This window comes from Phascolarctos cinereus, unplaced genomic scaffold, assembly GCF_003287225.1.
Source record: "Phascolarctos cinereus isolate Bilbo 61053 unplaced genomic scaffold, phaCin_HiC Scaffold_4;HRSCAF=312, whole genome shotgun sequence".
Lineage (NCBI taxonomy): Eukaryota > Metazoa > Chordata > Mammalia > Diprotodontia > Phascolarctidae > Phascolarctos > Phascolarctos cinereus.
In genome coordinates this window covers 477,396,107-477,408,322 of record NW_027555847.1, presented here as the reverse complement: position 1 = coordinate 477,408,322, position 12,216 = coordinate 477,396,107, and the positions used below count along the sequence as shown (strand labels likewise).

Sequence of the window (12,216 nt, the reverse complement as noted above, 5' to 3'; positions counted from 1 at the left end):
TGTGACTCTGTGCCAGTCACTTAACCTCCATTTGCCTCAGGCTCCTCATCTGTAAAAAAAATGGGGATAACAATAAAACAAACAAGAAACAAAAAACAACACTAAGCACAGTGCTGTGCACATAGCAGACACTACACAATTATTATCTTCCCTCCAGGAGCTTGCATTCCAATAGGGAAAGACAATACTATAAAGTGGACAGAGTTATAAAGGGGAGGGAGTAGGGCTGAGGGTTTATGCCTCACAGAACAGTTTGTTCTTCTCAAAATCCATCCTAAAATGTAGTTCCCATAATTAAATGCTATTCCTGTTGTAGTCTGACCAGAGTAGAATATAATGGGACTATTCACCTCCTAATCTTGAATCTTTTGTCTCTCTGAGCAGTGGGAGAATACATTGACTTTTCTGGCCACAAGCTCCTATTGAGCTTGTAAATCACAAAACTCTTAAGAGTTTTTCAGTCAGTCAACCATTTGTTAAGTGTTTACTATGTGCCAAGCACTGTGCTGAGCACTGGGGATGTCTATTCAAAGAAAGACAGTCCTCAAGGAGCTTACATTCAAATGGGGGAAGACAAAACATAAATGGGAAGCTCAAAAATGGGGGGAGCTAGGAAGGAGGTATCCCACAGCAGGAGCAGGGAGGTACATGGGTGCCCAAATCAGTAAAACAAGGTGTCTGGTCTAGGCTTTTCCCCAGAAGGAAGGCTGCAGGAAGAATGCACAGATAGGAAAAGGGGCCTAAAGCTGAGTCAGGAAACAGCTTAGGCACAATGACTATGTTCTAAAAATCAAGGATGGCTGATCTGGGGCCCTTCCATAAAATGGAGGCTGCAGGAAGAATTCACCGATGGGAGAATGGGGACACTGGGACAGAAGGTACAGGTGAAGAGGTCTAGGACTTTTGGGGTGTCGCAACCCCAAGATCTCATACCGGGCCCTGCCTGAATAAATTCAACTCAAATCTTCTTTCAGCCAGAGGAAAAGTTTATTAGTGATAAATTGCATAGGCCAGGTGACACCCGTAAGGATGAGCTGGCATGAGAAAAGCTCAACCTTTGGGGCATGAGAGATTCTCAGCGTATTAGCTGAATGTTAGTAATGCCAGTGAGGATGAGTGAGCATGAGAAAGTCTCAGCCTTTTGGGCTTGAGATTCTCAGCGTCTGAATGGGGGCCAGGGTGGATCTTAAATACAATAAAATCACTTTGGGTGGCCAGAGGAGGGGGCTAGGAAAAGTGTCTAAGGATTCTAATTGGGGAGGTCTAAATAAACAGTGGGAATAGCTAATGGGGGGAACGGGAAGGCATTTGTCAAAGGGAGATAAGGGGAGTCAATAAGGAACCTGAAAGTTTAAGTGTTTTATGGGGCCTGTAATGGAAGGAGCTGGAAGGCATCTTAGTAAGGTCAAAAGGTGTAGGCTAAGGCTTCCAAAGGGAGATAAGGAGCTGGGGTCTGTAGACAAATGGGAGCCAGATTCCCTTTGGGGTAAAGGTGTTGGGGGGGGGAGATCTGAGTTCACCCCATCATTGGCAGCTGAGATATGGTGGTTAAATCCTGAGAATGACAGATAGCAGGTCTGGGTCTTTCCTCAAAATAGAGATTCTGAGAAGAACTTACCAGTGAGAGAAAGGGCATACTACTAATGAAGTTGTTAACTAATGAAGGGAGCTAGGCAGCAAAGAATGATTGTTAGACTTTAAATGGGGAAGACCTGAGTTCAGGTGCCTCAGACACTTATTTAGCAAGTCACTGACCTCTCTCCATCTGCTTCCCCATCTGTAAAATGAGGATAATATTAGAACCTACTTCAAAGGTTTATTGTGAGGACAAAGTAACATAAATTTGTAAAGCTCTTTGCAAACCTCATAGCACTGTATTAGCTACTAATGAAAACACGTTGATTAAAACTTGATTAATCATGAAGGCTGCTGATGATCACTACTTCCTTCTGTAGATGCATACTTGCCATCCTTTCAATACATTGTAGAATTTTGCTAGGAACTGAAGTCAAGCTCACCACCCTACTCCACAGACTCTACTCTCTTCCCTTTTTTAAAAAATCAGGAAAACACCTGCTTTTTTTTCTGATCACGTGGCTCCTCTCCCAGCTTTCATAATCTTTCAAAGATCACTGACAATGATTTAGCGGTCATATTCATCAGTGATTTGGGGAGGTTTTGTGGTATGTGAGCTCATGTCTCCCTTAGACTATGAGCATTAGAGTTAAGTTATTCCTTGTTTCACTGACCTTTGAAACACCATCCTCCAGGAAAATAAGGGATCTTAATAATTCTCTACTTTTATTCCAAGTTTCAAATTTTTAAATAAAAGTTTATTTGTCCAAGAAATTCTAAATTATGTGTATGTGTGCAAAAGATCATAAGAGCATAGAAGCCAAACTCAAATAGACCCTTGAGATCATCCAGTCCAACCCCTTAATTTTTTGGATGGTGAAACTGAAGCCTAGAGAAGGTAAGTGACATGCTGAGTCTCACAGGTGGTCAAGTAGAGACCTTGAACTCAAACTAAGGTCTTCAGGCTCCAAATCCAGTATGGATTCCACCACATCATACAACTTGGGTTTAGATATATGCTGTGGAGTCCTGGAAGTATTAAATAATTTACCAGTTACAGCTGAAACTTCCTGCAATATGCCAAATTGCCTGATATATCCTTATTCTTTGATAGATTAGGGCTGCCCCACCCCAAAGTACTTGAGAGTTAAAATTGATAACCAGCAGTTACTTGGTTGTTCTGGATCATCACTCTTAGAATCCCTTCCCTCTGAAGCTATGATTCCAGGAGCCTCCTCACTGCTCTCAGATGCAGTATTTTGGTTTGGTTAGGCCACAGTATAGTGTGGGAACCAACAAACAAACTCAATGAAAGCCTTTAGGAATGAAAGGGGTTTTTTTAAAGCTAAAAAATTAACTATCAGAATTAAGGTTCATGACAGAATTTTTAAGTAGAAGGACTCTTAAGTTCCATTCTACATTTTCACATACTCTCTCATTTTGAAGAGAAAAATGTTGTCTGCTTCAGTGGACTAACATGCCTATCTTGACCATAAACCTTTTGAAGTCATAAATACTTTCTAATTTTGCATCAGTGTCTTGCTCAGAGTAGATGAACAATAAATAATTTAATGAAGAATGGATTTTCAGAGGACTGCTGCTGCTGAAAATTTTTAAAGTCATGTTTCGTTTTCTTAACTACAGGCATAAACGATATCATCTCTTGCCATTTACCATATAAAGTAGATGAAATTAGTGGTTCAACACAGATCCTCAACCTTCTTTATAACTATAACATCAAATAACTGATTCTCATAATGATGGTCATGAGGCACAAGATCCTGAACTGTTTTACATATTATCGATGAAAGATGAAATGTTTAGCATGGTTTTAATGCTGCATATTTTATTTTATTGTATTGAAACTACTAACAAGTAGTAATCTATTGATAGAATAAACTCTTAACTATACTGCATAATTCAATTAATAAGAATATCCAATTTCTTTAAAATTACAGTGATACTAAGGCCCTGTATGGCCAAAGAAAATACAAATGGTATAAATCATCAAAGGGTCCTACATTACCTAAAATGAGGGGCTTAAATCACATAGAATCTAATTATTTAGGATCAGTATCTTTTAAAAATCTTATTCAATATAATAAATACTATGCCTACAAAGAAAATAGTAATTTAATTCACAGATATTTTGAAATGGATAAGACTAATTTTTTCTAGTTTTACATATATAAAATATATATGTATGTATGCATGTACATATGAACATATATATATACACATATGAAAGTATAATCAAAGACATCTAAGAATATTACCTGCCAATTGTTGATAACTTTCAAATTAAACATATAACTCTGTACTAAGAAATTGAGTAGCAGCTAGATAGAGTAATGAATAAAATGCTGGACTTGGGCATCAGGAAGACCTGGATTTGAGTCTCATCTCAGAAACTAATAGCTATATGACACTGGCCAAATTACTTAACCTCTCTTCTTTGTACCTCAATTTCCTCATCTGTAAAATGAGAACTGATAGCATCTAAGGTTCCTTCCAAATCTAAATCTATGATCCAGTGAGGAAAACTTTTTTAACAGCTATTCAATTACACAGAAATTAAGTGGGTTTTTTTAAAAGCCATAATGTAAGTACTTTGGTTTCAGAGTTGTAATTAAAGATGTAGTATGCATATTATGTTGCATAGTACTTAAGAAAGACAAAGCAAAAAATTAAACACAGCACATATGGTGAGCATAGAACAACAGTGAATTTTAAGTAATTTGTGTCTTTCATAACATAGAACTCTATGGCGCATCAATAATCTAAAAGATTATAGAAAAGCATCAATTATAACCTAAATTTTATGATACAATATGTATAAATAACTGAATCATTCTTGTCCAAGTAACTATGTTACATTAAAGACCAAAGAGGCAAGAAGCATTATTTCATATTCTAACAAAATGTATTTATAAAACATTTGCTTTAAAATTTTAATAATCCATCAACAATAGGCCATATAATAATAATGAGCAACTATACATCACATTATTCTTCTCCTGACAGGGAGTATAATATTATAAAAAAGTACATATTACAAATATATAGAAATTATATACACATAGTAAAATATGGCTCTTTATTGACTGGATTTAGATCAAATCATCTCTTGAAATATAAATAGAGTAAACTTTGATAACACAATTATCTTTAAAATTCTAGTATTAGACCCATTTCCTCATTATGAGCTGAAGTAGCAAGGCAACCTGAGTGAGAAACAGGAGGTGGCAGGTCTCCGGCAAATCAAACCACAGCCACTATCTTGACCAATATCTCCCCTTAGACTCCAAAGGAGATAGCTCAAGACTCTAATTCCAAAAGCCTCTATCTGTGTGACCCTGGGCAAGTCACTTAACCCTATGAGTGCCTAGCATAAAAACAACAACAACACAAAAGCCCTGGCAAGGGCCACTGCCCTTACTTCCTTCAGATCATCAATCCTGCCTCTATCTCATCTCCAAAAGCCATCATACAAGGACTCATAAACTTTATGGAAATGCAACCTTACAATTGCTTCTGTAGGTCCTGTAGCCCTGTCTCCTCAGCAACCATTTTGGGGGGGGGCATATGTCAATTGAGTACCACTAGATTTGGCTTTGAAAACTAAACCTGTATTGGACCTCCAACAGAGCACACTGATCCACATCATAACTCTCTAGGACATACAGTGTCAACTCCTAGTCATAACAGCCACCTCACTGGGTGCAAATACAAGCAACCTTATATTTCAATCACATATGCTAACAATGTCATTTCAAAATGTATGCTTTGTCTAAAGTTCTTCCTGGAACATCCTAATTTATAGGATGGGAAGTATACATCTTTCAATTCCATGAATTTTTACACAAGTTAATAATAACAAAGAAAATCAATACACAACAGCAAGCAACCGGTCAAGCAGAGGCAGTGAAAGTAGGTGATTAAGAATATTAACAATTCACTGATGATAGGCCCCATGACTTCAGCAAAAAAAAAAACAAAACCTGAAGGTGAAAGTCTACACTATCACGTGACTTTGGTAACTGATTGACTGAAAATAAGACTATATAACCTATCAAAATGTTTGTCTCTAAGTATATAAAGCTTCATGTAAACAACATGGGGACGCACCCTGAATTGAATGTAATGGAAATGTTGATATTAAGGTATAGTATTTTGTTCAATACTGCCTTTTAAAAAGATGCATTCAGGGACAAAGTTAAATTTCTTTTAAATATGAAATAAAAAGGAATATTAACATTGTCAAAGTATTCTTCAAACTGTTTCAGTAATAACTTAATTTTCTCATCTTTAAGCAATTCTGCCATCTAAAGTATTGCCTTTTCATCTTGCTTGTATAGAAAACTATGCTCAATTTTTTAAAAGGACACAATAACTTAAGGAAAATTATTCCACATGAGACACATAAATTGCAAAGCACATGCAAAAAAAGAAAGAAAAATTTAAATATCTCATCCCTCAAATTTATAAGCATTCTCCTAATCACTGAAATGCAATGATAATATAGTTTCAGTCCAACATAAATACACAAAAATGCATAAAAGTAGAAGTGATCCTTCTTACCATGCCATACTGCTGCATGTCCATCCCATACTGTTGCTACAGTTTTCCTTGCACCGTCCCATAAATTATGGGAATATGCTTCCTTTAGTACATTCTTCCTCTTGTAAATATGTAAGAAAATAATAGTAAGGTAAAGAAGAAAAATGGTAAAGTAAGGAAGTATCAAGACTATTAGAGGAGTAAATACCCACAGAAGATAGTTAATAAAATTCAAATAATCCTCTAACTGTTGTACATCAATCCATCCTTCCAAAATGTGAAGCAGACAAATAATGTAGGGCATAGAATCCTGCCCTTCAGAACAAGTTTGATTTTTCTCTATCATTTTTCTCTAAGTAAAAATGATAAAGTCACTCTCTTCATAGTCACAGCAGTTTATGATTCTTGTACCTAAAAAGAAAAGAGGAGAAAAGTTTTATTTTTTTTTACAAGTGAAAGACTCAATGATTTAGTCTCCTTAAGCACTAATCAAATAGTTTTACTTTCTTAGTGAGTATCAGGGCTAATGAAAGTAGAACTGATGGTAGACCATGTTAAAGACTTAGTATATGCCACTCTCCTACTCAAGAAGTTCCAGTGGTTCACTATTAGCTCTAGGATAAAATACAAACTCAAATTCCACTGTTTGATTTTTAAAGCTCTTTATAATCTGCCCATAACCAAAATTTTCCAGGCCTTTTGAACTTTATTCACCTTCACAAAATCAATCAACAGATCAACAAGCACTCATGAAGTGCCTACTATGTCCCAGACACTATGCTTAAGAGTTAATAAATGTTTGTTGACTCTAATCCTAAATGCTGGGACTACAAAGACAAAAGAAAAATAGGGCTGGACCACAAGGGGCTTATAAGGAAGAAAATACATGTGTAAAGTAGACACAGATTATATACAAAATAAATGCAAAATAATTTTTGGAGGCATGGTACCAGCAGCTGGGGAAATCATGAAAGACTTCTGAGAGGTAGAGCTTTATCAGAGCCTTGAAGGAAATACAGGCTTCCCAGACCTGGAGGTGAGGAGAGAGTTCATTCCAGGCATGGAGACAGCAATGAAAAGTCACAAAAATAGAGGATGTTGCTTTGTGAGTACAAACCAGTCAACAAGTCCACGTGGCTGGTGGGAAGGCGGGGAGGAAGAAGTAGTACTGTGTTAGAAAACTGAAAAGACAGGAAGGACCTCTGCTATAAAGGGATTTAAATTACAAGAAATGAGCTTATATTTGATTGTACAGGTAACAGGGAGTCACTGGAGTTTACTGAGTATGGGGAGGTGACTTAGACCAGCAATTTAAGAAAATGCTTCTGTGGTTAAGGAAAGAACGGAATGAAGCAATGGGCTAAGACAAGGAGTTCAATTAAGAAACTTAACAGTCTAGGAGAGAAGCAATGGCAGTCTAAACTAAGGCACTGGCTATGTAAGTAGAGAAAAGGGGGTATGTCTGGCTAAGATATTATGGAGATAGAAATGACAGGACATGGCAACTGAGTGGATGTGTGGGATGAATAAAATGGAGGAGTCAAGAATATAACACTTAAGGTTGTGAACTTGGGTGATGAGAAAAATGGTGGTACTCTTGATAGTAACAGGGAAGTTTGGAAGAGGGTTGTGTTTGTGGAGTAAAGATGAGTTCTGTTTTAGCTATGTTGAGTTTGAGGTACTCATAGGACAACCAGTTCAAAATGTCCAATAAGTAGCTGGTGATCCAGGGCTAGAGCTCAGGAGTGAGAGAGAAACTATGCCTTGATAGATAAATATGGGTATCACCTGCATAACGATGATAGTTAAACCTATGAGGAGTAATGAAGCTACCAAGTGAAAGTGTCAAGAAACAACAGAAAAGGTCCCAGGACAATACACTGGGGTACACTCATAATTGGTGGACATGACACAGATGATGATCCAACAAAGGAACCTGAGAAGAAGCAGTCAGACTGAGAGGAGAATCAGGCAAGATAAGTGTCATGAAATCCCAAAGAGATTATGCAAGAGGAGAAGATGGCTGACATAGTCAAATGCTGCAGAGATCAAAAAGAATGAGATTGGAACAGGTCATTAGATTTGACAAGAGATTTATGGCAATTTTAGAGAGATCAGTTTCAGTTGAGTGATGAAGTCAGAAGCTAGATTGCATAGGGTTTAGAAGAGTGCAATGAGAAAGGAGATAAAAGCATTCATAGAGTTTGGTTGAGAAAGAGAGGCTAGATAGTTGGACCTAGTGAGGTTTTTTTTTAATTTTTTTTGTTTTTTTTTTTAGGATAGGGGAAGATATATTTGTAGGCAGCAGAGAAGGATCTGACAGAAATGAAGAGGATGAAGATTGGGGTGTGGGGAATAAGTAGGGAGAGAGAGAAGGGTGGAGAGAGAGAAGAAGGGCAAAAGAGGAAGAAAGGGGGGTGGGTGGACAGTCTGCTGGAGAAGATACATACTCTACATTCCAGCCAAATTGGTCTTCTTGCTACTCCTCATACATCTCCTAAGTCTGTTCCTTTGCATAGGCTGTCCTCCATGCTAGAAACGCATTCCTCACCTATACCTTTTAAAATTCCTGGCTCCCTTCAAAGATTAGTCAGCTGCCACTTCCTACATAAGAGCCATCCTTATAGCCTATACTTAATAGTGCCCTTCCTCCTGGAAACTAAATTGCATATATTTTGTATTCACTATTCTGCTTACTCATAGCTCTTCTCCTAGTGAAATGTAAGCTCCTTAAAGTCCAGGATTGTTTCATTTTTCCCTTTGTATTTCCAGTGCCTAGCACACAGCATATGCATAATAAATATGTACTGATTAGTATTCATAATACTTTTTAGTATTACAAACTGCAGAGTTAGAACTAAAGGGCCATTAAAGGTTCTTTGGTCCAACCCTTTCCTGTTACAGATGAGAAAAATGAGGAATAGAGAGGCTGTGACCTTCCCAAGGTCACACAAGTAGAAAGTGATGGACACAAGATTTGTACCCAAGGCCTCTAACTACAAATTTAGTGCTCTTTCCACTGTACTAAAGTGTATCTCCATTATATTGGGAAAATCAGTCATAAAACATAAAAACTGAGAAGTTAGAAAGTTAAATGACAGATTATCTAATCTTACTAATTTGACTTTAAAATCTTAAATTGAATCATTGACCAAGCTGGTATTCCTCTTCATCAATGAAAAGTGGTATCTGAGTATTTAATACATAGAGGCAGATGGCTAGGATGCTAGAGTCAGGAAGACATGTGTTCAAATCCTGCCTCAGACCCTCAGCTTTGTGACCCTGGGTCACTTAACTACTCAGCCTCAATTTCTTCATCTACCAAATGGGGCTAATAATAGTACCTACCTCACAAGGATGTTATGAGGATCAAATTGGATTATACACGTAAAAATACTTTGTGAATCTCAAAGCACTACATAAATGCTGTTATTATTATTAATTCTATTCTTTAGTCAAGGAGGCTACCACATTTCTGCACTTTTTTTTTACAACTGAAAAAGACTCAGTTCTCTCTGTCACTAAAATGGAATCATAAATGTTAGTGATGTTATACATGCAAAGACATTTAAGTCTCAAGTCTGTAAAATTTTTCAGAAATTTCCAATTTGATCTCAATTTCTGGAGACATAAATGTACAATTTCTATATTAACCACATCCATAACCAAAGTCAGTTGACCTGCCAGAAATCAGTCAAGGATGGTCTTGATCTAAGCTTCAGTCTCAGAAATGAAAAATCTAGAAAAGATAACATGACAATGGAAGAAATATTAAAGTATATAATTATAATTAAAATGCTCTAGGGGCAGGCAGGTGGCGTAGAGAATAGAGCTCTGGCCTTGGAGTTGGAAGGACCTGAGTTCAAATCCAGCCTCAGCCACTTAACACTTAACAAGCTGTGTGACCTTGGGCAAGTCACTCACCCCAACCACCTCACCAAAAAAAAAACTTCTAGTACAACAAGCATTTCTAATCTACTTGTGTTCTCTTGTGTAATTAGCTGGGGCACTCTTCTGAGTGATCATGAATTTCATTAAGGAGCTTATATAATGTTTCTTGCCTTAACTCAACTGTCACAATGGCATCCTAGATATTCCAGAAGATGCTATAAGAACCCTTAATAAAACTTAATAAAACACATTCAATTCATTTCAGGGTACAAATTCCTTAATACTGTATGTACATACCTGATGCAGAATGCTGTGCTGTATATGTACAGATTCCATAAATGGAAAAGCAACAAATAAGATCAGGAATAGAGAAAGCCAATGAATCAAGGACTGCCTAGGTACTCCAGTTAAAATTGCTCTCAATACTTAATTGTCCATTGACAAAATACGTGTGAGAGAACAACTGGGAGAAGAAAAGTCTTTCAAGTAGCAGGGAAAAGGAGACAGAAGAAGAATCTGGGAACTGAATGAGAGAAACATTGAGTCTGGAGAGGGAATCTAGTACCAAAGTTCAATTTTCAAAGAAAAAACATCACATAGTCCACAAAAAGTACTTAGATTTCACAGAGTAGAAATAAAAATCTTCACGTATATGAAAACTATTTTTCTAAGGCCAGAAGTGTTAGAAAAACTATTTTCCTCTTTAAAAATTAATACTCTACTTGCTACTCATTGGTAGTGCCTTTCAAACTTTTGGTGAGTAACTTGGATCATGCAGTTTTCTCTATGGCCAAGCCATACCAAATGAAGTATTTCTCTACCCTTAATATCCCAAGCTAGAAAGAACTAAACCTTCGTACCCCAAAAGGCAGAAATCTCAAGTAGCATCAAGTAAGCAACCCCATACAGGTGAAAGGTTCAGCTTTCTCTTTAATATCTAAAATTGCCTTATTCTAATTGTACAGACAGAAAATTAGTGACCTGTGATGGCACTGTAAAATGGTTCAACATGAGAAATTGATATTTTATCTGTGGAAATGGCATTAAATCAGCGTGAACAACTTTTTCATCTGACTTACAGTGGAAACCTTCCCTATGTGTTGTCTCTCCTTTTAGAATGTGAGCTTTCTAACAGCAGGTTTACTTTTCAATTTGTTCCCACAGTGCTTTGTACATTGCTGTTATTGTAATGTCCAACTTCTTAATCTACCATGTGGGGTTTTCTTGGCATAGATACTGGATGGTTTGCCATTCTCTTCTCCAGCTCATTTTACAGATGAGGAAACTAAGGCAAACGGGGTTAAGTGACTTGCCCAGGATCATACAACTAATGTCTGAAGCCAGATTTGAACTGAAGATGAGTCTTCCTGACTCCAGGCTCAGCAGTCCATCCACTGAGCCACCTAGCTGTCCCAAATTGTACAACAGTAAGCATTTAATAAGTGCTTCATTCATTCATTCTAAGACCTCTTCCAAGTCTAAAACTATGATCCTATGAATCCTTCCTAATCACTGTTCTAATTACCCTATAAACACTGTATTTCTTGTGTTGTCTTAGTTGTCTTTTAGACTGTTCAGTTTTTACATAGAACTCCACAGGAATCAGATGCCAATCTCAGAGATGGGGCTATATAGCTGCAAGTCATCGAACCCTACACACTCCTAAGGTCTGACAATGTGTCAATGTGTCACCACCAATAAGCTGGTGAGGTTCACATGAGAAGAGGATATGAACAGGTTGTATCACATTATAAACAAGTAATTTCTCAGAATCAGAATAGGAGATACCCATTGAAAAACAAGACAATCCATCGCTCAGGGCATTCTTTCTAGCTGTCTCTCAAGCCTTGAACTCCTCTGCTCTGCCTATTGACCTCCCTAGTTTAAGTACCAACTAAAATCACACCTCCTACAGAAAGCCTTTCCCCAACCCTCTTAATTCCAGTCTGTGCCCTCTGTTAATCATCTCCTATTTATCTTACATACAGCCTGCTCTGTATATATTTGTTTGTACCTTCTCCCCGATGTCAGGGGCTGTGTTTGGCCTGTTTTTGTAATCGCAATTCTCAGCACTGAGCCTGGCACATAGTTGGCCCTTAACAATTTTTTTTAAGTAATAAGTACTTTGACCTCAGAGTTGTAATTAAAGAATAGTATGCATACTATGTTGCACAATACTTAAAACAAAAA

At 37.2% G+C, this 12,216-nt stretch overlaps 1 protein-coding gene across 7 annotated transcripts in view; it reads right to left on the bottom strand.

The window, feature by feature from the left end:
- Positions 1-12,216, bottom strand: part of TMEM68 (transmembrane protein 68) — a 37,220-nt gene that overhangs the window by 24,412 nt on the left and 592 nt on the right. For 3 of the 7 annotated variants that reach the window (XM_021005975.2, XM_021005977.2, XM_021005978.2), the window contains exon 2: positions 6,157-6,546. In XM_021005975.2, coding sequence (XP_020861634.1) covers positions 6,157-6,481 — 325 coding nt within the window. In that variant the 5' untranslated portion in view covers positions 6,482-6,546. Of the gene's footprint in view, positions 1-6,156; positions 6,547-9,815; positions 9,875-12,216 lie in introns of those variants that run through there. The other 4 variants (XM_078153413.1, XM_021005979.2, XM_021005976.2 and 1 more) reach the window with 3 other exon arrangements.